The sequence below is a fragment of the Cryptomeria japonica genome, chromosome 11 (assembly GCF_030272615.1).
Source record: "Cryptomeria japonica chromosome 11, Sugi_1.0, whole genome shotgun sequence".
Lineage (NCBI taxonomy): Eukaryota > Viridiplantae > Streptophyta > Pinopsida > Cupressales > Cupressaceae > Cryptomeria > Cryptomeria japonica.
In genome coordinates, this window is record NC_081415.1 from 306,204,042 (window position 1) to 306,230,894 (window position 26,853).

Consider the following 26,853-nt stretch of genomic DNA (forward strand, 5'->3'; position numbering starts at 1 on the left):
AGTGGAAAGGAGCATTCCCTTAGCCTAAAATACCATCATCTCTTATGGTACAAAATATAGTATTACATGCTTTACTGCAGCTTTTAAATTGCATCTTTAACAGTAGAAGACACTTGCATTAGACTTTACATTGTCATACATTTTTGAAACCACAGAGGCCAATGACCAAGCAGCATCTTATGCAAAATAAATGAGATGCCTCCCATTGCTCTGGTTCCTTGAATACAATCAGCAAAAAGTGTGTTTTCATTTGACCTCTTTCTAGCAAAATGAACTAGAATGGTGTTTTCTGAACTATCGAAATATCATTTAATCCATAGAAAACAAGATATAGATGCACAAGGAATTATCATCCAAGAATATTGGAAGTAAGAGAATTTTAAATAGTTGTTTTACTTACAAAAGTGCGGACAATAATACATTCCGATAGGGTATTCAAACTAATCATTCATCTCTGCTTTAATCAAATTGGTCACTTCATTTCCTTATACATAATTTCTTAGATTTGTATTGCTCCATTGTTTGGGCATTAAAAATCGTATTATAGATGCAAGTATCTGTCCTTTTGTTCTTGTTACTGTGATACCAACTTGTCCAGGTTCCTCTGACACTTGAAGGTTTAGTATGCGTGTAGTTATCAAGCCATCGCACGTTCTCTGCATGTTGTGTTTTATCATTAGAGTATAGTTGGGATGAGTGAACTTTAGTAGAATTTAAAGATCTTATACCAACACACTTGTCTGGAGTAGTATTCTTCATGACATCTTCAGTTCTTTTATCATCACCTTCACAAATATTGTTATCATGGCATGTAGAAACAGGATGTTTTAAATGAGGGTTAGAAACAGAAACACAATGTCCTCTACTTGCAGCTTCTTGCCTGATCTGTAAGCATTCTTCAGTTATATCTGAAATTTTAAATTGTTTTTCACAGTGTGGGCATAAAATTGCTATTGGCGGATGGTCTGACGTATGAGAAAACAATCCATGTTGAAGAGGCATTCCTTCACAGCCACAAACTTTAGATCCATGGGCAAGAGAAAAAGAGTCTTTTGAATTTTCAATTGAAATAAATGTGTCATCTGGCCTCTCCACAGGGTCTTCCCTACTTTGGAGTATTCTATCCTTCGTTTGATCTACATTAGATTGTAATTTTTTTCCATCCCGTGAGGATCCAATAGGTTTCACTGGATGATCTGCAACACAAACAAAGGAATCTTCCAGAGTGATTGTTGTGGTTGCTTGTATCTTGGAAATTCCAGGCAATTCATCTGAAAATTTCTCAAGTGGTTTTGAAATATCATCCTTTGAGGATTGGAAATCCTCTTGACATGTTAAGCTGACATTAGATATGTCTTCATTAACATCTGGAGGCAGAATCATTCCCTGATTAGAAACTGGGGGAAGATCAGTGGGCATTACATTCCTGTTTGAAGATTGAACCCAGTCCTTCAAAGAGGTGGACTGGTTTCCATCCACAATAAAACTTGACTCTTTTAAATTGTAAGCATGATCCAGAGAAATGGGGTCACTTTTAGCATTGCATTCCATTGCTTCATCTCGGTTGTGAGCATCTAGACCAACTTGTACAGTTTCCATGCAATAACTAAAAGCATGCAGAGCACCTATGAACCTCTTCACATAGAAACAACCTTCAGTATCTCTAGTCATGCAGAGATTATTAAAATCCAGATTCTTGTAAGCAGATGAAAGAGGAAAAAATCCCAGCAATTCATAATCCTCCCATGTTGCATTTTGACCTGTAGCTTCACATGGAAGATCTAGAACAGAATATGCAGTAGCCTTCCCTGTCCCAATTTGTTGCTTCTTCAACATTGTTCTCAGTGATTCAGCTTCCCACATAAATTCAAGTAATCCTTTTAATATGCTTGAATCAACCATGATATTTTTCAGAATACTTGATTGGGAGGCAGTCCAGTCCATAAACACAATCATTCCAGGAAATAATAGACTCGGTGCATTTCCATCAGACTGTTTAGCCTGTTTAACTAGAAGTGATGCAATAAGAGAACAAAACCTGAACAAGATAGACATACTTGAGGTACCTGATGTAGTGACAGTATTCTGAAGTGGATTATGTGAGTCATGGAAAAGAAAGATGATAACAACTATGACTTCAAGGATAGGAATATTTCTCACAATGCTACCTCCAGCGGAGTATGATGTCTTTGGTGGAAAGGCCGACTCCAATTCATTTATGCTATGGCTGAACAGTTGTTGCAACACATTCTCTGACTTGGATGCTGCATCCTCCAGCTCCTCAAGACTGAGATAATGAAACTTGTTAACAATATAGAGTTGAAAAATTCATTGAAAATAATTTATTAAAAAAAGGGAGAGCTAAAAAAAGTTTTAATTGGACAAAGAAAGTCACATGCCATCTTCCAAACATGGTGTTCTTGTGCAAGTTGATTCAGCAAATAGAACATCCATGCATACTGTCAAAAGAACACGAGTTGTGATCTGTAACTAAGTAGGAGTAAAAAACACAATTCAATATTACAAAGTTATTTGGAACGTAACATCTTTATTGTTGCTTAGACTGTAGCCATCAATATGGACTACATAACTTACCCTGCATCTTTTGACTCAAAAAGGTGTTTGCAGCTGAAAATGCATGGGAACATTTGCACTCAAAAGAAAGTTGTTTGTACCATTAAAGACAGACAAAGCAGAGATGTGGAGATTATAATGATAAGAATGTCTGGCCTAGTTCAAGAAGCTCAATATCCAGAAAGAAAAATAATAAATACAAATATAAACATCTAAATAAAAGAAAGAAACTGATAGTTCCACGAACAAAAGAAGATAAGCTAGACAGGCAAGGAATGTTAGCAAGAATCAGAAAGAAGAGAGCATCTGGCCAAAAGCATGATCTGAGGTAGACAAGAAAGCACAAACAACAAATCATAGTCTTCAAAAGATGCTACTACAGTATTATCCAAAGTTTTTAAAGTAACCGCAAAAATGTAAGTCACATACATAGTTGCTTAGAGACTTGTAGCCTGACCCTTGATACTTGTCTCCAATATCAGAATTGTGTCCCCATATCTGAGATACATATGAGGATGTCTTCAGACATCAAGAGACAAAGATGAATTTTCCTCCTGCCTCTACGACTCTTGGAAGTATCCTTTTAAATCAGGGGATCTTGCTATAGAAGTTTATTAGATATATCATGTAAAATTGCATTTTTTTTCTCCTTGAATGCTGATGTCTGCTTGATAAGAGATAAAAGAATTAAAGAAATAGACTAATAGACATGTGATTTTCTACATTTTGCATTATCGTTTACAAGTTTTTTCAATACATAAAAATATCATTAGCTCATATCTTTTGCATGAAATGAGCTGAAGAGTTATAAATAAATATTTAAAAAGAACTAAAGAGATACCTATATTTAATTAAAGAATATGAATAAATAATACAAACAGTATATTTAATATTTTAACTAATATTATATTTTAAAATTATAAAATATTTTTATTTAATAATGTATATTATTATGCGTGATATATAATAATAAATATAAATCTTATTTATATAGAACACAAATAAATAATAAAAATATCATATATCTAGCATAAATAAAATATAAAATTAAACAAAAATAAATTTAATGGTTAAAATTATACCAAACTAGTATATAATACTAAATTGAATTTATGTAGATTATTATATAATATGTAAAAATAACATATACATTTTTAAATTATAAATATAATTAAATAAAGTTAAACAATATCCTATCTCCTTTCTTTTTAATCATCATTTACAATTAAATATTTCAATCTTAAAAATCACTTAAATAATTTTAATTCTATTTAATCAGATTTATTATTCAAATAAAAACATTTACATTGTATCTTTTATTTCCTACAAATAAAAAAAAAACATATTTAAATATTTATAATATCTATATCTATCTTGTAAAAGATGTTTTTATCTTAAATTTGTTTTATCTTTATTCTTTATTATTTTTGATAATATTATTTTTTAAATCAAATTAAAGCATAAAATAAGATCTTCAAATAATATTATTGGATGTTACATAAGTCTTTACTAAAAAAATGAAAAAAAAAAGATTTGAAATGTTCTTTCCAGCAAATAATTAATAGAAGAAATAAATCTATTATTTTACACAAATAGAATTGATTTTGTTTTTTGGGTAAAATTAAATTTTCTACTTACTGTAACCAATAAGATAAAATAAAAAATGACAATTTTACAATTATTTAAAATAAAAATTAAACAAAGACTTAGAATTTTGTTGAGAAATTTTAATTATATGCATTGATTGGACAAATTAATTAAAAAGATGAATTGAATGAATGCAATAGTATCCTACCTTGGCAGGGACTAAAAATTACAACCTTTCAATGCTTGTTTGGTTTATGACATGCCCATCTAGGACTTAAAAATTATGAAAATACTGTGTGCAAGGGAGCTCTATGTGGTTTTGATGGTCTTTACTTGGGCTTAGTGGTAGGGGCTTTGCCCCTCGATCCTACCATGTATAGCCAACAGGGAACACGCCAAACACGTATATTCACGTGAAGGGTCAATTGCTTTGCCCCTCACTTGAATATACACAATAGTCAAGCACGTCTTAGACGTCAGCACATGAGTTGTTCTGATGTTCGAATAAATGATACAGGCTCTTCTAAGCCATAGACTTGATTTTTTAGTTTTGATATTTGTTTTGATGTCATGGATTTCATAATATATGAGATTTGAATACATTTGACAATTTGATAATTATAAATTTATATATCTAACAATGTTATTTCCTTCATCTAAAAATTAAAATTCCTTTGATTAGTTTATTGTGTCTTTAAAGTTCATTTATTAAAGGGTGCTTGAAACAAGTTTTAAAATCCTTAAAAAACTCTACATTTCATGGTTTTTTCAATTTGTCAAGTCTAAGCGTTGAGTGCGCACCCAAGTCAAAAATCAGCTTGCTGTATTTTTGGTAAGTCCAAGTCAGCTCCTTTGAAGAAAGAATTAAAAACCAAAGAGAATGAAAGAGGATGAAAACGATTTGAAAGGAATGGGCAAGTGAGAATAAGATCAAATGTTCTTATGAATGTTTTAAAGTATTCAATAGGAATTTTAGGTATAAAGGTGTTTTTTTTTTTGGAGTGTATTTTTCTTAAGTGTTCTTTTATAATCATCATTACTACAAACTTATATACCCATGCATGACTCACCAATTTTGCAATTTGGGTGCCTAGACTCACCAAGGTCACCTCAAATATAAACACACAAGTCCCAATACTATGGCTATCAATGGGAAAAACATGAATATTCAATATATATATGAAATTTAACAAGGACAAATTGTAATTAGGATCAAAGAATAATAGGATGAATGAGAGAAATTACCAAAACATAATTTAACATATATTCCACTAAAGAGAGAGCATTCACAAATGACAAGGATCTCAGAGTCTCGCTCCAAAAAACTTGAAACACTATGTTTCATATAGGGAAAGTATTTGGGTAAAAAATGGAATTTTTATTTCATATCAACAATTATGATTCATGTCTGAAATGATAATTCGTTATTCGGTATTTTACAAAGGAGATGAAGACTCCTTAAATAGAAATTACAAGAGGATCTTTCAATAATAGAAACGATCGAGAGTAGAAAAACATAAGAAAACATTCTAAATAAGAACTAACTACGAAAAGGAAAGATCCTAAACTAACTAACTGAATGACCATTATAGAAACATTACAAAATTACTTTAATACCCTCCCTTAATGGTCATTCTATTAATTATCCTACAAAAAACTTGACATAATCTGCAAGTCATTTGGCCATGAATGCAAAAAAGGCTACCCCCTTCTCTCCTGCAACATGAATTTGCTAGGACCCTCCCTAGTTCTACAAAATTCTTGGATATGACCAAGATTACCACAATCCTTCAAACATGATGTTGGGTAATGAAGCCATCAACTTCTCAAAAACGTTGTTTTTTGTTGACAAAAAAACGGCAAAAATATGAAACCACAATTTTGTGGAAAAATCATCAAACCCTCAATGTGATATTGAAATGACACGATTTTGTAAAAAAAATGGCAAAAACCTTCATTTTGTGAAAAAACGGTAAAACCCCATGATCATGATTTTTAGGAAAAAATCATGCAAAACCCTCCCTAATTTTTTGGAAAAAATCATACAAAACCCTTCCATGATTTTTTGTGGAAAAAATTAGAAAACCCATGAAAAACTGTGCAGCAAAACACCAAACATCACACAACAACAGGAACACCCGCAATTTTTGTATAAAAAAATTGTGCAAAAAACCACCATGATTTTTTTGGAAAAAATAATCCAAAAAACCAAAAAAAAAACAGCAACACCCTTCATGATTGGAAAATATCATGCAAAACCCTCCAAAAGAATGAAGTCTTTGCATGCTGAAACCCTAGCCACGAAAAACAAAAAACCCATGATTTTTATCAAAAAATCGTTAAGAAATTTGCTAGTAAAAACCCTCAATTTCCAGCAGAAAAAACCACAAATTTTATTCTATAAAAAATCCACAAAAAAATCCGATTTTTGTTTTAAAAACCAAAAAAGGACCTATGCTCTGATACCATGAAATGATAATTCGTTATTCGGTATTTTACAAAGGAGACAAAGTCTCCTTAAATAGAGATTACAAGACGATCTTTCCATAACAGAAACGATCGAGAATAAAAAAAACAAAAGAAAACATTCTAAATAAGAACTAACTACAAAAAGGAAAGATCCTAAACTAACTGAATGACCATTATAAAAACATTACAAAATTACTTTAATAATGTCCCTAAGAATATTTAACCTATCAATAAAATAACATTTTTCTTGGGTGGCCTTAGATTCAAGTTGCAAAGTTGCCAAGTTCAATGGAGGGCCTCTAAAATATCCCACCCTATTCTATACTTTTGAATTCAGGTTTTGGAATTTTTTTGTCTTTTTTATTTTTTCTGATTTGTCTAAGTTCTTTGACTTTTTTGCTTTTAATGTATACATGCTTGGAAATCATGCTATGAAATAAAATAACAATTTCAAACAATTTAACAACAATTTCGTCAAACCCTTGACTCTAGATTGCATTTAAATGATTAACTGAACATACCCACATTAGCTACAAATAATATTATCAAAGCTGAAAATACAAATCAGATGCATAAATTCCAATGCCTCCTTGAATGATAATATTTTGCTGATTATTAGAGTCCACAACAGATCCGAAAACTCACTCCAAAAAAACTATGTAGCCTTGGAACATGTACGGCCAGCCAACCCTTGAGAAAGTATGACCTAATTTGGAAGATGGAACAGCTGGAATTATGAACCTTTAAGCTGTCTAAAATCTGCAAATGATTGATCTTCAATCTGCCCTTGGATTGATCTTCTAAATGCCCTTTTGCAACTCTATAAATCAAAATTCAATGCACAAGTATAATCTCTAGATGAGATTATCCACTAAATACCCTTGGATGATATCTCACACCTGCAAGTATTGTCCCCGCTAAGAGTTTTCTTTCCCAGAAAGCTTGAAGCTTCAGCAAAACCCTTGCTCTTCAATCTCCATTAATTTTCTCCAAAATGAATAAGTGAATGAATGAATAAAAAGACTAAAAGACTTCAATTGACCTTTTATATGCCTCTTCAAAACCCACAACCCCTAGGCAATTCAATACATTTAATAAATTGCATTTAATTTCACTTAATGTCATTTAATAAAGTTGGCATCCCAATTAGGCTTAATGATTGACTTTATATCATTAATATAATTTATGCAATAAAGGCCCCTTATATCCCCTTATAAAACCTGATATTAGCCTACAGGAATTAACTAGGCTAAAAGAGACACTTCTGGCTACAAAAAGGAGACATTATGTAACTTTTCTATCCATGATCTTTATTCCCAACAAAGTTTTGGAGTTTTCAATCCCCTTGGATTTTAATAAACTTAGATAAGAGGGTGATAGTAAGCATCTGAGATTCCATGTAAGTACAGATCCAAATCATATTCCCTTTCTAGGCTTGCCATACCACTATGGCATCTACCACGTTATTGGATTGTATTCTCAGCCCATTTTAGTATCACATAATAACATCCCCACACAAGTCTTGAATAATCACACCAGCTCCTATTTGGCCTGCTTCCCCTTAGAAGACCCATCAAAATATATTATGATCCAGGTTTCCTGCAGAAGCATAGAATTTCCTTGTTGACTCACTTCCATAACTTCCCCCTTATTGAGTTTCAATATTATTAACTGTTTATTTTTCATATTATTCCTTATTATGATTTCATTATTATATTCACTTCTGTCAGAAAAATCCCACAATTCATCATCAAAACAAACCTGAAAGTTCATGGTACATTCAACCTACTATCAAATATTACACACATTATATTAAGGTTCTGTTGTGACGTATTCACACATCGCCCCATTGCAAATGGGGATCCCTACTCTTTTTGCTTTCTGGGGTTTGTTTTTCTAGGGTTTTTAGAGTTTTGTTTGTTAGCCTTTGCTTTTCAAGTGTCGTCGGGGGGATCACTAGGATGGCAGGCTCTGCTTGAGCCAAGGTTGAGTCTTTGGGGCCCCGGAATTAGGGTTTCTTTTAGAGTCCTCTTTAGGGCCTGGTTTTGCTCTTGTTGCTAATTGTGTCTTGCTTGGTGAGTGAGTGTCATTCTTGAAGGTCCGAGCTAGGTCAAGTTGGTGAGTGATGAAGTCTGGAATGTCATCCTGATCTTCAAATGCCCTGAAATTTGGCTAAGTCTAGAATGTCCTGATCCTGAAATTTGGCTAAGTCTGGAATGTCCTGATCCTGAAATTTGACTAAGTCTGGAAAACTAAAGAATCCTCCAAAAACTAGATTTTGCAATATAACTCCTGGAGGTCCGAAACCACTCTCAAACATCTTGATAGTATATATGAAATATAACTTAAAGTATAACCTTATATCTTTCTTCTTTCTTATACTTAAATGTTATATTCCATAAATGAATCCTGATGGAGAGGCTAAAATTTAGAATTTCGCTCCTAACCCTTCCAAAGGATCCAGAGAAAATTTCAATTTTCGCCCCTGACCCTTCCAAAGGGTCCAAAGCGAAAATTCACCAAGGACTCAGGATCTCGCCTAAGTCAAAGAGTGGTTGAGCAAATTTGCAACGATATGGAAGGAAATGGATCTAGGATCAAGTTTAAGACAAAGTCAAGTCAGTTTGAAGGTGAATTGAGCCTAGAATAGGAATTTCGCTCCTGACCCTTCCAAAGGGTCCAGAGCAAAATTCTTGAAAACACTAATTTCTCCCTTAGCCAAAGTCAGGACCAAGATGGAGATGCATGAGGAAGTATCTATGTTTGCCTCCCAAAGAGGATGAGAGTTTGAAAAATCAAGAATCAAGGTCAAAACATGATTTTCGCTCGACCCTTCCAAAGGGTCCAAAGCGAAAATCCTTATAACTCTTGTTTTCTTCCTTATTTTGACTAGGTGTTGGTTTCTAAGGCGTGTTGGCTGATAAACTAGTATGTTTTTGCCTTGAGGTGGAGTTCGATGATTTGGAAGATCAAGATTTTAGCCCAAAAGAGAATTTTGCTCCTGACCCTTCCAAAGGGTCCAGAGCGAAATTCATTATATACTTCATTTGCTCCCTTGTTTTGGCTTGAAACCTTGCTCCTTTGATGGAAAACGATCTATATTTGCCTCCAGGAGAAAATTGAAGTTTAAAAAATGAACAATCAAGCCCAAATGGTGATTTTCGCTCCTGACCCTTCCAAAGGGTCTAGAGCGAAAATCTTCCTAAGGCTCATTTCCTCCCTGGTTTGACCAAATTTTGAGTTGCAAGGCATCTTGAGGGGAAGAGTGGATATGTTTGGACTTTGGAAATGTGTGAGAGCTTTGAAAAAATGAAGGATTCTAGCCAAGAAGGTGAACTTCACTCCTGACCCTTCCAAAGGGTCCAGAGCGAAATTCCTTACAAGCCTACCTTTTTGACCTTACTTGGACTTAAGAATTTGTTCCTTGCATGAGAATGATGTTTAGTTACCCTCTAGAGAAGATTGGAGGTGAAAAGATGAAGGATCAAGTCAAGAATGAGATTTTCGCTCCTGACCCTTCCAAAGGGTCTAGAGCGAAAATCCTCCTAGACCTCATTTCTTTCCTTATTTGGCCAAATTTTGATGTCCAAGGTATGTTGAAGGAGAGAATGGGCATATTGAAACCCTTAAGGATGTTTGAAAGAGTTGAAAAAATGAGTGTTTTAGCCAAGGAAGGAAATTTCGCTCCTGACCCTTCCAAAGGATCCAGAGCAAAATTCCTTACAAGCCTATATTTTTTACCTTGCTTGAGCTTAAAACCTTGTTCCTAGGGCGAAGAGAGATAAGATTTTACCTTGCAATGAAGATTGGGTTTGAAAGAATGATGATTTTGGTCTAAAAAAGTCAATTTCACTCCTGACCCTTCCAAAGGGTCCAGAGCGAAATTCCTAAAAACCTTTATTTTCTTAGCAAGATCAAGTCAAACTTGAGTTTCTATAACTTGGATGTGAGAGAAGTGTTTTCTTTCCTTTTAAGGTGGATTCAAGTTGAAATGATGGAGGAGTGAGCCTAAAACAAGATTTTCGCTCCTGACCCTTCCAAAGGGTCCAGAACGAAAATCCTAAAACCCATCATTTTCTCCAAAATTTGTGCCAAGCCATGCCTAGACTAAGGTGAGGGAAGCCCTTGAGATTGCCCTTGAATTGATTGTTGTCTCCAAAAATGATGATTTTGGGCTAGAGGAAGAAATTCGCTCCTGACCCTTCCAAAGGGTCCAGAGCAAAATTCTTCAAATCCATCATTTTCTCCTTGGATCAAATCAAACTTTTGGTTTTTATGGCGTGGATGGGAGTGAGAAGGCGTGTCCTTGCCTTTTGAAGTTGATTGAGGTTGAAAGAACGAAGAAATGAGCTCAAAACAAGAAATTCGCTCCTGACCCTTCCAAAGGGTCCAGAGCGAATTTTCTCAAAACCTCTCTTTGCTATTAGCTTTGTGCTAGATCAAGTGTGGGCTAAGGTAAAATCAAGAAGGAGATGTCCCTAAGAGTGACTTCAAGTTGCTAGAAATCATTGAAGTTGAAGAAATGAGCTCAAAATGAGAATTTCGCTCCTGACCCTTCCAAAGGGTCCAGAGCGAATTTTCGCAAAACCACCTTTTTTCCCAATTTTGTGCCAAGCCTAGTGCTGACTAAGGTGAGTTTTGATGGGAGAGGTCCTTAGAAATAACTTTGACTTCTCAATGATTATCAAATGTGAAGGAATTGAGCCTAAAAAGTGATTTTCGCTCCTGACCCTTCCAAAGGGTCCAGAGCGAAAATCTTAAAAACCATCTTTTCTTCCAAAATTTGAGCAAAGTCAAACCTGGACAAGGGTGAGAGAAGTCATTTGGATTGCCTTAGAGTGGATTTTAGTCACCAAGAATGCAAATTTTGAAGCCAAAATGAGAATTTCACTCCTCACCCTTCCTCACCCTTCTGTCTTTGCAAAACAAGTTAAAATTTTGATTTTTATGGCCTAGATAGGAGTGAGGCAATGTGTCCTTAGTCTTGGAGGTGAATTGAAGTTGAAAGGATGGAGGAACATGCTCAAAACTTGAAAATCGCTCCTGACCCATCCAAAGGGTCCTGAGCGAAAAACACTAAAACTATCCTTTTCTCCAAATTTTGTGCTAAGTCAGGCCTAGACTAGGGTGAGAGAAGCTATTTGGAATGCCTTGGAAAGATGTTTGACCATCAAAAGTGTGAATTTTGAGCTAAAATGAGAATTTCGCTCCTGATCCTTCCAAAGGGTCCAGAGCGAAATTCTGGATAGGTCCTGTCCCTGGAAAGAGTCTTGAACTAACTTCATTTTAATATCTTTTGTTGATGATTTAAGGTGTGAAATGCTATGTTGAAATGAATTTATTATGTCCTTAATCATCTTTTGATTTGTTTTTGCAGATGAAAGAAGATCAAGCCAAGACAAGGACGGCCTTCTCCGGTCCAGCGTCATCAGGGACGACCTCTTCCAGTCCAGCATCAACAAGGACGGCCTTCTCCAATCCAGCATCAACAGGGACGGCCTTCTCTAGTCCAGCATCATTAGGGACGGCCTTCTCCGGTCCAACATTTGAAGGAAAGGTACACCATCCATCCTGCACATCAAAGACAAAGGAGGTTAAAGCAAGGGTTCGTTGAAGAAGCAGACATTTCCAGAAGAGTTAATTAAAGTTAGCTTCTCAACATCATCAAATTGAGCATCTACCAAGTTACAAGTGTCAGACAAGGTGGCATCCCAATCATCACTCCTCCAGTCGGATTGGTCCGCCTCAGCATGTCCAGATTCAATGCACCTGACTCATCAAAGATGGCACTAACTTCGATGTACCTACCCCGATTATCCATTGGTCGAATATTCCAGAGAAGACATGTGTCCAAATAATGCAATTATTTCATTGGTCAGAATTGAGTTGGTTGTAACAAACCCTAATTAGGGTTTTCATTGTAAAATCTCGGCCATTGATCTAAAATTGATCTGAGCCATTGAATTGCATTGAAGGCACTATATAAGCCCTGGCTCCTCATTTGTAAAGGTTAATAAATAATAGTTAGTCAGTAATTAGAAGAGACAATAGTGAGAAAATAGTTGATAGTTTGTGAATAGGTAGTAGAATAGCAAATAGAATAGCAATTAGAGTATACTAGGAAGAGAAGACAAGACATTGTTGCCTTAATTGTAAAGACTTCTTTTTCATTGAAGATATGGTGAAATATGTCGTTTCGTTGCAATATGCATGGTCTCTTGTTGAATCTTCATTTTAGATGATAGATAATTAAATTGAATGAAAGAAGTTATTGAATGCACCTGTGTGGAATCCGTCTAATCCATACCACTAGCCTCTTACTGATTGTAAGTGCGCCCTGCATGGTCAACTGGCATAAAATGAGCTTAATCTCAAGTCATTACACGTCTATTGTTCATGCATTAACTTTAATGATGATCAGTATCTGATGGTGTCCGATTTGAATATATTCGAAGCATCCCCAGAAGATCGCACTGAGTTGGTGTTGAATTGTTCAAATTGATGGTGAGACCCAGCCCAGTAGGACTCCACCTAGTCGTTCATCCATCTTCTCGCATTCTAGGTAGCAGAGTAGACTTCCTGAACCCTGTATCTTTTGTCATTTGTTCGTCTTCCAATTAGTTAATAGGACCTGTGATTCCAGCAAATCGGACGTTTAGGTTGTAAGTCCCCTTGTGATTCCAGCAAAATCACATCATACCACAAAGAGCTTATCCACGAGTAGAGAACCTACATACAAGAACCTTGGAGTTGCCTCGACTGATCCTTCGGCGAGATCTTCAGCAGTCGGGAAACTTTGTTCAAGAGAGGATAAGATACCTTGGTATTTTATTCTGTGTTCGCATGTGCATAAAAAACACATCAACAGGTTCCCAGATGACTGAGTGTAGGTCAAATGGGAATCAAAAAGTTCATGCAGTTACAATAGAGAAGCACTAGAGTAAATAATAAGACTCAAGATTATGAAACCAATTTCTTCAATGTTTGTTACAAACCTCAAAATTAATGGCATTTTTTGCCAATATACGATGTGGTGTCATGACTTATGGTACATCTGTACGAGAAAATTTAAAATAGTAAGAATAAACAAGCAGCGGCAGCATTGTGATCAAACTAGGAATCTTCTTTTAAAAAGGTTCTGCCTCTCAGGTTGACTCTCATTGATTACAAGAATATTGTCCAATATATTAACCATCCTCTCAGTTTCATACTCAAGGAAAATCACATTAGAAGGATCATGAGAGAAAAAAGAAAGCACCTGGATTTTGTCAAAATGCAGCTGATAATTTGCATCAAATGAACTTGGAAGCACTCCCATAGTTCCTTAATGGCCAAAGCACTTGAATATCCTTTGGTCGTTATTGGAGAATTTTCTCTATTCCACACCAAATGAGATAGACCTCTAAAATTCAAACCTTCTTTCTCAGCTGCAGAAACAAGATAAGGAAGTTGTCCTGATCCTTCAACTGTACAAGAAATTTTGCAAGCATGACATCTTTTCTGCAAATAGCAAACACAATAGACATTATGGTTGCTATTCAAATACATACAGTGAATTATATTATTTGCAATGATGGAACTGTTATATTTCGTATTCAATTTGAGTAGCATACAAATGAATTTCTTTATCATCAGTGTCCAAAAGACCTTCCACTTACCAACAGAAAACCACAGAACAATGGTACATAAACGTGTATTGTCATCAGAGGCTACAAACTACCAAAGTCTCCATTGTCTATACATTGTACCGCTTCTCAATTTTTAAATTTAGTTTATACTGTTGACATTAATTTATATTTTGCCTTGTGGTATGCATTTTTGAATTTCAGATGCCTATAATAATATAATTTGATTATTTATAATTGTTATACAGTAAATGCGACGATAAATATTGGCCTAGACTCCATGTGTAACCATCTTAGATATGAACTTGGGAGTATGAAAAAAGAAGATACCTTTAAGCAAAGACTATTCTAGATATCTGTGTAATCAACCTTAATTATAATCTTGACACACATGCATATGCTGGTTTGCACACACACATAATGCTTCAAAATCAAGTTGGTATATATATGTCTATTTCATGCTTAGTGTGGGCCACGATGGTGCAACAGACCCTTCAAAAAAGCATCAGATTGATGGTGGAGAACATGGCATCAATTCTGCACATTTCAACATATATGAGTTTCATGTCTAGTTCCATGTTCAAAGAAAGTAAAATGGGGCTACACTTATAAAGATATCACTGTGCCATATCAGCTGTAAACTCATCACTAGAAACTGGGAAAAGACCATCATTGATGTTATTGTAGGGTTTCATTACTTACAAGGTTTATGAGCAGCCAAGTTCTTGAAAGAAAAAAGAAACAAAACCAGTGAAAAATTAGTGTAAATCTTAGTTCATGAAAGAAACATAAGAAACATACAGCATATACCGATATTCGAAAAAATATACATTCTGTATAAAATTGAATGTTTGGATGGTCAGAAGTCTGGTTAGAAATCCAATTGTACAAATTTATCTATGCATTCAGATGCAAAAAATTAAGCTTTGCTAAGACTCAATTAAATATCAAGAAATTTAAATTATTCAGAGTTACAATAGTGCATGCCATGGTGTTGTGACCTTTTCACACATCGCCCCATTGCTAACGGGGACCCCCTCTCTTCCTGCTTTCTGCATTGTTAGGTTAGGGTTTTGGCTGCTTAGTAAGCAATTTTGTGTTTCCTGTGCCCGAGTCTCGGAGTTTTGATCATGCCTAGTGCCGTTTAGGGTTTTGAGGTTATAGGATCAAGCGTGTGAAAATTGAGATTTTAATGATCCTAGTTTTGTCCAAGTGTAGACCCTTTTGGAGCGTTAACGTGTTTCTAAATGTCCTCGTCGGTGATTTTAAGTGCTAAGGTGTTTTGAGACCTTTTGGAGTTGTTTTCTCGCTCCTAGAGAATTATTCAAGTCAATTTCGCACTTTGTCCCGATAGATTCCCTTGTGTTACACTCCAATTTTGATGAATTTGCCTAAGTCCAGTTGAGTTTTATTAAGTTTCGAAGTTTCGAAGTGATTCTGAGTGGAAAAATCATCATTTTCTGGAGTAAAATCCATATTCTAAGGGTTAAAAGGTCAAAATTCCACACTAGAGGTGCTTTTCCCCTCATATTCCTGACTACTCATGGTTTTCCCCTCTCATAATCCAGACTGGAAATGGATTTCCCCTGAAATCCATACTTGCCTCATTTTTCCACCACTATGAATCCATACTAGGGTCATTTTTCCCCTGGAAGCATTAAAATTTGACTAAGTGTCAGGATTTATCCTGACTACCCACATTTTCCACCAGGGAGGTATGGATAGGTTGTTGATGATGTTTGCATTCATTCCACACCTGGGTCGATTTTCCACCAGGTATTTGTGACAAGTTTTTGAGGATTTTTGTTTGGATTTTCATCCAGACTCATAGTGATTTTCCACTGAGAGTGCATTTTCATAATTTTAGTCTAGATTTTCATCCAGACTGAGGTCGTTTTTCCACCAAAGGGGTATTTTTGGGTGATGACTTAATTTTAAGTGGAATTTTTCATTCCACTCATATTGATTTTCCCCTAGCCCTATTTTGTGCACATTTGATAAATATTGAGTCCGGATCTTCATCCAAACTGGGATCGATTCTCCCCTAAGGGGATACTTGATGATTTTTAAAGTGATTTTGTGAGGATTTTTTAATCCTTACTAGGATCAATTTTTCCCAATTGGCCCATTTTTTATTTAAATTGAAATGTTTTAATAAATGAGCCTCATTTTAATTGTTTTTAATAAAAGGCAATGATTATTTAAAAGATGAAAGCAATTAATAAATGATTTGCAATGAGCATTTAATGTTTTCAACTTTCTAGAAGCAAATTAGTTTCACCCAAGCAAGTATAAGAGCAAGTGTTTTATCCCACATTGCTTGTGTGGTGAAATTTGGTGATGAAAGTAAGTTTAAAGGGAGGAGTCCAGCATTATTTTATTATTAAGTTTGCTAGGTGGATTCCATGCAAGGGCAATTTTCTCCATAGTTGGTGATTTTGGAGCAAGTGCTGAAGTTAAGTGTTAGATTGAAGGCTTCCATTTTTCCCCCATTTTTTCCAGCTTGGCGATCCACTCCATTGTTTTCAGATTTTCGATTTTTCGGAGATAGCAATTTTTTTTTCAAGTTTGGTGACTTTGGTGGCTAGGCGGTTTTCTTCAAGTTTGGCGATTTTGGATGAAGTCCGCCATTTTTAGTTGCTGATTGGAGTGCCACTAAGACCACCCCGCCCCCCCCCCCCCCCGCCCCATGCCACGATTTCAATGTGAAGTACGCCATTTTTGGGTGAATTTCACAATTTTAGTGAAGGCGATTTTTTGTGTTGAGGTTTCCGCCCTCTAAACTTTGGCGATCTTCCTTGCCCACTTGTTCTCAGACCTAAGTTAGCAGATTGGTGTACATTGAAGATCATTTTCAGATTCGTGGAGGATGGCGCCATAGTTGGAAAGTTCGATTTTTATTTGGCAAATGTTTGGGGCATATTTTGGTGGATTCCTTGCATGCTTGATACCACCATTGTTCCCTACTCGCTGTCATTTGCCTCGGATCTGAGTGTTAACTCCATTGTTTCAGATTTTGACCTCCATTGTTGGCTGTACCTTCATTTTTCAGACTTTAACTTTTATTGCCCAGCCAGCTGCAACTTTAACGATTTGTATTTGGAGACATTTTGGAGGCACTTTGGGATCATTTTCAGACCATTGGAAGGCTGTCTCCGGTCTGCAACTATGTTATTGGCTGCTTGTCCTCAAAAATTTATCTTTTACCAGCCATACCTATGTTCCCAAGATTGATTGTTTTCATCATCAAGACTGATTTTTATCAACTTTGTGCATATTTTTTGAAGGATTGCAACATGTTTTGAGAGGTTAATTCATTTAGTTGCAGGTTGTCTTCAGATTAGTGACCTCCATTGTTGATTGCGGAAGGTGTCTTCAAACATAATTTTTTGTGAAACCACAACCTTTCACACCTTTCCCTAGTCACTCTTAATCTGGTATACTCTTTTGCACTATGATTTGCACAAAATTTCTAAGTATAAGGAGGTGTTGATTTCATGAAGGTTTCATAGCCTAGTCTTGTCACATTTTATGTTTAAATTGTTAAGATCTACCTAGAGTGTGGACTATTTTCCTAACTTCTTGCTCTAATTAGCCTAAATCATTAGGAAGTCAGAAATTCTATTAAGAATATTATATTTTTTCCTAAGTTCTAACTTCAAGCTTCGTACAGGTGCGATGTCGAAGTCCAGATTTAAAGAAAGAAGAGAACAGTAGAAGATACTGGAGACTAGATTCTATCCAGAATCCAAAATGTCATCCAGATGGAAGGAGATTACAGATACAAACATGCATTTCCTGAGTCTAAACTTGATGCGACAGCGGATGTTCGGAGTCGGAAATCAGATTCCTTCCCCAGCGTATGTAAACATTATGAAGAGTGGTATTTTTCAAGCCGCTGGATTTCCATAGTCCATACAATGCAGCGAGCTTATCCTGTAGTGTGCACGATGTTATGATCCTTGCTCGCGAATGATCAAGACTCCTAAGGGTGTTGTCATTGCCTACCTTGCTGAGGATGCAATTGCTGAGGTGTTTGGAATTCCACGCAGAGCAGATATGAAGAATACAACTAAGGATGAATATGTAGAGCGGTCCAAGTCATTCGCCATGACTTCCTACTTGGTATACCTGCTTGCGCGGTTTGTTTCATACAAAGGATTGATATGCAGAGGTGAAGTCGGGAATGGGCAAGGACAATTCAGGAGTCATGAGTGTTATCCCCAGCTGAGCATGTATAGAATTGAAGACTATAAGAGAGTGAATGACGTATTCACCATGTACATCACGCGGATGCTACAAGGCGGAATCCACAGAAGATTGTCCAAGGAGGCAACAGAGCTAATAGAGAAATATGGATCGTGGTATATTTAGTTTCCCACTTTCACGTACCTTGGGATTCATGGGTTTCAATCCGAACCCTACAGGCTTCCTAGGTATCCGTCTGATAGAATGATCTTGTTGGAAGTGGTGAGAAAGCTTCTAGAGTTTGATTTCATTCAGAGAGAGAAGCATAGGATAGGCATGACATTCCCTATTTCAGTTGGGAAGATGTTGGAGGTTTGCCAGTCTGCCTTAGCCGCCAGCACTACGAGTGAAGAGCTTGCATTCTATTGATTTGCAACCTTCAAGAAAAGAGAAAGATTCGATCCCAATAAGAAAGTTGGAAGAATCAGGGGAGAGAAGTTCATCTACAAGGTAGACAGAGAAGATTATTAGGCCAACCTGATGGATGAGCAAGCGGTGAATAGACGAATGTGGTTCAGAATGTCAGTGGATTTCATGAGGAAGTGTGGACTTTTCCTCATTCCTGATCAAGTGTTAGATGACAAGGATCATACACATCCACAGTATGAGAATGAAATGAAGAAGACAATCTTATAGCCTAATTGGTCAGAATCAAAAGAGATTGATTTGAATGTATTGATGAGAGAGGTCTTGAGTTTCTCCCGTACATGGGTAGATATTCAGATGAATAAGTTAGTTGATATGGGTGTTTCCTTCACTTATGAAAAGATGAAGCCGGAAGAGTCTACTTCCGAAGATGATCAGAGGACTATCAGTATCAAGATTCATGCAGATGAAGAGAGTCAAGCTCCCAAGAGAAGGAAAAATACGCCAAGAGGAGTCAAGGCCAGAGGGAAGAAGATTGAGGAGGTCAAGAAGAAGAAACAAAAGACTATCATTCATTCACCTATCATTCCTTCACCACCTCTCAATGTCTCATCAATTAAGGAAATTGAAATAACAGAACAGAATAAGGAAACCAAGCAATGTTCCAACACAGTGATACTACCAGAGAATATTCAAGAGTTACATGCCACAGTGACATCTGCTCCACCAAATGAGAATGATGATCAGTCGGGATCCCCTACTGTCCTTTTGGAGGTTAGTTTGGGAAATGAGATATATGATTTGACCAAGAGTAATCCTGATGATGATGATGATGTTATCTCGGCATTGAGAGGACTTGATCGAGATATGTGTCTCGATGATGGTATGGAGATGGCTGCTATTCCTAATTGGCTGACGAGAAGTATGGTAACGAGTAAGAAAATGATAGAGGTAGAGCCTATTGATAACATTGATGATTACCTAGCTAGTAGCGATAAGGAGAAAGAACCCAAGAGAGTTGAGATTTTGTCGCACATAGCTAGAGATGAGACAGGAATGTGGATTGCGTGGGTTGTTGTTCCTATTAGAGGTGTGACAGCAGACATTGCTACTCCTATGGATTTCCAGATTACTTCAGTTGCCCTTGGCCGTACATCAAGAGAGCAAGAGTTTCAGGAGGTTAGTGATAACCTTAAGGCGATCAGTGCAAGGTTAGATAGAGAAATAGAAGGGAAGGAGAAGTACAGAGGAGAATATCAGACTTAGAGAGTATATTGTGGAGATAAGGTGTGAGAATCCCACCCTTATTTCCCCTATTGCAGCTGATCATGGACTACATTCACACTATGAGGCACTGAGAGATACACTCTCGGAGGTGGAAAAGTGGATTGAGAGTGCAAGTAAACAGGCGGATGATTTCCTTACTCAGTTTGTCCAGGCATATGATAGGACAACAGGGTTCGTGTTTAGAATCCAGTATTTGGAGGGAGTTTGGGAAGAATTCTGGCCTATTCAGGAGAAGACTATTCCACGCCTCAAAGCTTTGAAGAAGATTCCTAACTCCACTTTGATCAACGAGAGCAATGTGCATAGTGAAGATTCCATGTTGGTATTGTTCATTGGCCGTGAAGAGATCAACTTATGAGAACGCCCAGTTGAGTTGTATGGAGATGGAAGGATTGATTCGGGACATTCAGATGAAGATCCTTGCCTCAATTGAGAAATTATTGGGTGTCGATGTTAGTGATGCTAGTGGTTTACACTTAGCCGAATTAAGAGACAAGATGAAACTTATGTATTCTTGTTAGTTGGACTCATTGAAGAAGAGTCAGATAGATGACTTGGTCTCTTTATTGATTCATGTTCATGGTTTGCAGAAGCTCATGCCAGATTGGGAGAACACTTTGGACACTTGCTCGGATTCACTAGACGTGATCGATTTGCAGCAAGATACCTTGCCTAGCATTTCCATGGAGGAGTTAGATTCTGTATTGGCTAGATTCTTGGATTATGCTAGGGGAGAGAGAGAGAGAGAGATGCAAGGAGGAATCTTCTAGAAGATTCCCTATTTGATGACTAGGTATCTTTTTATTGGGCCATATGTTGGTGGTGCCATTTTTTATGTAAACCCTAATTAGGGCAATTCTAGGGTTTTGTTGGCATGATCTTGGCTGTTGATCTTGTATCAATCTTGGCCATCCATTTTGTAAGAGACTCTATGTATACCTCATTGTCTCTCATTTGTAAATGAGTTTTTGTAGAATTGTTGGTATATGCTGCAGCTATTTGAATCTAAATCATTGTTCAATTGTTGGTGATTTTGCTCTTCAAATGTTGTCTTTGCATTCATAGTTCTCAATTTCTCCAAGTTAGATTAGAATTTTAGATTAGAATTTATTTTCATGTTTGTTAGATTGAGTGAAAGATTTGTTGAATATATTTGTGTGGAATCCTTAATCCATACCACTAGCCTCTTGCCGCTAGTAAGTGCGCCTTGTGTAGTCGACTGGAAATTTGAGTAAGCTTAACTTCAATTATTATGCAACCTTTGACAAGCATCAACTTGGATGGTGTCAATGTGTGATGGTAATAGTCTGAAAATCCTTGAGTATACCTTAGACGATTGCACTAAGCTTGTGTCAATACCTGTTTGTGAGACCTTGCCTAGTTTGATTCCACTAAACTTGTTCATCATTTCCTACATTCTTAGGCCTAGAATAGATTTCCTGAACCCTATTCCTTTTGCCCATTTTTTAGTAAGAATTAAGTCCAGAGCTACATTGCTAAATCCTAAGTTGTTAGCACACCTATTCCGCATATTTCATGATCGAAGAAGATAATCCTAACATTTGCGTAAGTCCCCAATTGAACACGGCAATTCACATCGACCATTGAGTTACCCACTCGTCAAGACCTGACATGTAGAAACCTTGGAATCATTTTAGTTGATCTTACCCTTAGCATCTGAGGTGATTTTGTTCAAGAGAGGGTAAATTACTTTGGTATTTTATTCTGAAATATTATGTGCATAAAACACACATCAACACATGGGAACACCACTTGAGCAGAACAATACTGTTTACAACTAGGATAGTTTTTTATTTTAATTAAATCTACAAAATCAGTTTCTAGGCATTTACAAAGCTCTACCCTATTGTTTACAGCTGTGATAGTTCATAATTTTAATTAAACCTATAAAATTAGTATCCATGTAGTCAACAAATAATAAATGAGTTAAAATGTAATTAAGTCAGTCCACGGAAGTTGATGATTACTTGCCAGTTGCCGATGGATGACATTCTCAACCAATGCCAACCTGACTATATATTTCTTGTTGTACTTCTTGTACTTGTAGTAGGGGACCACACATATGAGTTCCTATATACATTGCATATCTAAAAAAGGAAAATAAAGACATATCTTTCTAGAACATGATTGCAAGTAATTGATATTATTTTGTTCTATAATTTTGTTATTAATGTTTACTTTGTAAATCATTCAAGTAGGGTACCCGAGTAAACATTTAGCGTCGTTGCCAATTTGAAGTATGGCAAAGTATAATTCGTGGATGGGAATCATGGCAATCTAATGGGACGGCTTGTCAATGAACCAGGACAAGTCAACAAAGAATGAGAAGACCAATTTACATGGAACCTAGTAAATTTGTGGGACATCTCATTAAAGGAAAAATTTTGGAGTGAAGCTCTCAGGAGAGAGAGGTCCCTTAGGATGTTGTTATGCCTTGCACACACTCCTCGTCTCCGACAAGGACCCCCTTCCCCTTGTTTGCCTCATCAAGATCCCAAATAAAACATGTTAGTTTGGCAGAGACACACACAAAAAGAGAGAGAGAGAGAGAGAGAGAGAGAGAGAAGATAACACTAAAGTTTTGCCTTAGAAATAATCCCAAGCCAATGTCTAGGAGTATCATACCAGAATTTGGTAACAATAGGCAAGAAAATGATGAAAATGTTTTACAGCCAACATAATTGAAGTTGTCTAGCAAAGCACAAAAAATAATGGGGAATTTCACCTCCAAGTATTTAAAAGAACAAACTCATAGTGAAAAATGACTCAAAATTCAGTGGTTTTTGCAACAAGTGATAAAACTTTCTATTTCCAAAATGTTTGAAAACGCTTTTGTTTATGCCAAAAATAATACCGAATTCCCACTTTAAAACATTTAAACGTTGAAATATTTAAAGCGTTTGCAAAAGAGAAGTTCAGTGTTTTGCTTTCTTATTCTTGAAAAGCCCCTTGATTATCGTCGAGAAAAACATCGAAACTGGTATTAAGTTATTTTAAAGATACAAAAGATGGCCATAAGAAGTTCGACATTTTTTTTTGCTTTTGTGAGTTCATGTTTTGGTTTGATTTTGCCTTCTCTTTAGCCAAAAATAACACCGAAAGTCACACTTAAGAATGAAGAAAGGTCGAAGTTTAAAAAAAGAGCAACCAAGTTTGGCAAAGAAGCTTAAACATGTGTTTCACCCTTTCTAAGTCCAAATAAAACCCCGTGGTAGCCACCAAAAACAGCGAAAAAAAAAAAAACTTCAAAAAAAAAAAAAGAGAAGTTTGGCATTTTTTTCACGTGGATGTGCGTTTTCTTTTCATTCTTGTTCAAGCTGAGGAAAACACCAAAGGTAGTGTTATTACTTAACATTAGCAATACAACAAAGTGCGGCATATAAAATAAAGTTCAGCGAAGTTAAGCATTTTTTTTCGACCCTTGTTTTAGCCAACAGAAACACTGAACTTGATGTGATAACCTTTTAAAGGCCAAAATCAACTTATTTTATCGCCCAAGTGAGCCTGTCTAAGTTCAAAAACAACATCGAAATTATCACCGAAATCTTCTTTGAGGTGTTTTAAAAGCTTGAAGCTTAAAGCTTCTATCATGGCTTTTAAAACAAAGATTTTCCCCATTCAAAGCACTAGACTTAGCAAAAATCACGCCCTAGAAGCATTCACAACACAGAAAGGAGAGGGGAATTCAAAACGAAGAGAAGAAAAGAAGGGAAGTTGTGTAGCAAAATCCCTCTAGCACAAACGAAAATGTTTCAGCAAGAGACATTCCAAAACGTCTTTCAAAATGCTGAAGGAAGAAAAACATTGAGAGGAGAATCGTATAAACAAAAAAAGAAGAAATGCAAGCATTCAAGAAGGAAATCGCACCATCAAGCAAAAATGCCAAAGCTCCCCAAGGCTTTCAAATCACAGAGAAGAGCCCCATTCAAGACGCAAGTATTCAAAGAAAAATCATGCCCTAGCCTAGTCAAAATGTTGAAAAGGAAAGCAAAATCAGCAAACAAAATACTTTAATATTCCCAGGTATGCTTCTATGACTGAGTTAGCAAATGTTAAGTTTTGTGGTTTAAACTGGTAACAAAGTCTTGTTATTAAACCCTAGGGTTAGACAAGAATCACCTATGGTTTGCATGTTAAAAAACTTCATTCAAAATTAACCTAGGATAAACCCTAGGTCACACAAACATTATCAAGCTGAAAACAAAACTTTAAAATACCTTGCTGGCACAAAACTCGGGATTAGAAACACAAAAAATTGAAATGAGGCTTATTTCCAGCAAACTTGCTACCTCCAAAAATTTCCCCAGATTTAGTCAAATTTGATCCTAAATGGTATAGTGCATATCAGACTTTATTTTCAGAAACTTTGCATAAGTCTTGAAGTATACAAAGAAACTAAACATCATTATCTGTCAGATTTAACGCTCAAATCTGCCTTTATGTTGTTACGCAATTTAAATCTAGATCATTTCATCATTATGCTGACGATTATATGTTAACGTCGTCTTGGGCAAAGCTAACCCTTGTTTTATTGAAAAACCCATCGTAATCCATGTCTTGGTGTACAAGGTAGATGCCTCCTAAGGTGCCCGACTCTTCCAAGGCACCTGAAGCACAAGGCACATCTCAGATGTCCAAAGCCAAGAACCCCTGCAAGTTGGACAAAATGAAGTATGAGTATCAAGGAGTGTTGCGGGACTCGAAGGTTCTGAGTAGGTGGGAGAATATAGGGAATATTGATTTTGGGCACATCGACATCTAGCAATTCAAAGATAGGATGTATGGCTCGAATCCAACCTGGAGAGCCCAAAGAATGGTGCAAAGTGGGATAGCACAAGTTGCCAATTTTCCACAAGCTATCTAGAACTATGAACTAATCGTAGAGTGCACCAAGCACTATAAACCAACAGAAAGAGTGGTGTTCGTTAATGAAATGGCAATAGGCCATTTCATTCCTGAAACACTTACAGAAGTCTTTGGCAATCCTGTCCACGAGGATGCAATAGTCATGCAAATGGATGAAGCCCAAGCCATATATGACCAAAACCCAATTAAATGCAAAAAATAAAATGAATGACAATTGGTTTAGGGAGAAGAGGCCCCACAGCTCCCAAAATCCTTAAGAAGACCTTCAGGAGCAAGTTCAACGAAGGGTATGGGGATATGGTCATCCTCCTCAACTGCATCATGGGATTACCTCAGTTCAACTTGTTTGAGGAGTGAATGTTTTACTATGCCGAGGAGTTTTTTGGGGGGCAAGATCAAGTTAGACTGGGCTCAAATGATCAGTGACAACATCCTTGAGCAATTGGTTCTACTATTAGAAAAGAGGATGTTCACCATGTCCTCTTACGTGGTGTATATGCTAGCACGACATTCCAAACTTTTGGGACTGATCCACCTTGGCGAGATCGGAAACGGGGATAAACAAACGAAGGTGCACGAGTGCTACCCCCAACTTCATTTTCACAACATAGGCCAAAGGGAGAGAAACAATGCAGTGTATGCAGTGGACCAATATGAGCGGGTGAACGATGCTTTCATCATGCAAATGGTCAAAATCATGCAAGAGGGACTACAACAAAGGCTGTCCAAACAAGCAATTGCGTTGGTGAAGCAATATGGGGCATGGTTCATACAATTTCCCAAATTCTCTTGAGAATTTCTAGATTTGAAGGCTCGCTATACAAACTCCCTAAATACCCCACAAATAAACTGGTACTCCTGGAGGTTTCTAGACATGCAAATGCAATAGGGAGAATCCTCAAGGAAAAGGTCACATGAGTGTCGTTTCTAATGGCCATTGGGGACAGCAATGTATATCTGAAAACACCTGCTCAGGTAGAACAATCAGCAGAGGAGTTGGCATCATATGGCCAACAAGAGAACCCCAATAGGAAAACTTCGATCCTACAGGACTGGGAAGAAAGGCCTACGGCAAGCACTACAAGCATAAGATGAACATAGAAAATTACTAGGCCAGTTGCAGTGATGATTTCAAGGTCCAAAGAAGGGAGTGTTCCAGACTAAGCCTGTACCAAATCAAGACCTTTGAATATGCCCGAGTTCTTGACCAAATAAATGATGACAGGGATTGCTTACAGCACCATGCCTATAACTCTGTCAAGGATCATCTGCTAGCCTTGATTAACTGGTCTCAAGATCCTATCACTAGCTTGGAGGTGATAATGGGGGAACCTAAGAGATTCACTAATGCTTGGATACAGCAGCGTATCGAAGAGCTAACTTGTGAAGGTGTGAAATTCACCTATAATCTAATGGGAGGCCTCAAGTCTCAATCCTCGGACAAGGAAGAGGAGGCACCTGTTGTTGTACAAGAAAATGAAGAAAACAAAGAAAGTGAAGGAGAGCCTCAAAAGAAAAGAAAGAAGAAAAAGGCTAGTAAAGAGCCAAAGGTATCTAGAGAGTTCTAAAGAAAGAAGAGTTTGTCAATTGAGGCCACCACCCACAAGAAATTGAAGATAAGGCGACCATCTACTGCAGCCACCTCATAGGAAGACTCTATTGTTGCAGGAGATGCAACCGACATAGAACACTAGCCCACTCCTATGCTGCAAACGGAAGCAGTCTCCATAGAGATAGCCAGCCTAGAAGCTTCGAATCTCCAGCAGCAAGAAATACAGATTATTAATTTAGAAGATCCGACAAATCAGAT

The 26,853-nt window shown here is 36.6% G+C and overlaps 1 protein-coding gene across 3 annotated transcripts in view; it reads right to left on the minus strand.

Annotated features, from left to right (window-relative positions):
* Positions 1-331: 331 nt before the first annotated feature.
* LOC131072030 (uncharacterized) overlaps positions 332-26,853 on the minus strand; it is a 165,996-nt gene continuing 139,474 nt past the window's right edge. Inside the window, exons 3-5 of one of the 3 annotated variants that reach the window (XM_058008056.2) lie at positions 13,889-14,130; positions 2,169-2,287; positions 332-2,066 (exon numbers count right to left, since the gene is read on the minus strand). In XM_058008056.2, coding sequence (XP_057864039.2) covers positions 478-2,066; positions 2,169-2,287; positions 13,889-14,130 — 1,950 coding nt within the window. In that variant the 3' untranslated portion in view covers positions 332-477. Of the gene's footprint in view, positions 2,288-13,888; positions 14,131-26,853 lie in introns of all 3 variants that reach the window. The other 2 variants (XM_058008046.2, XM_058008036.2) reach the window with 2 other exon arrangements.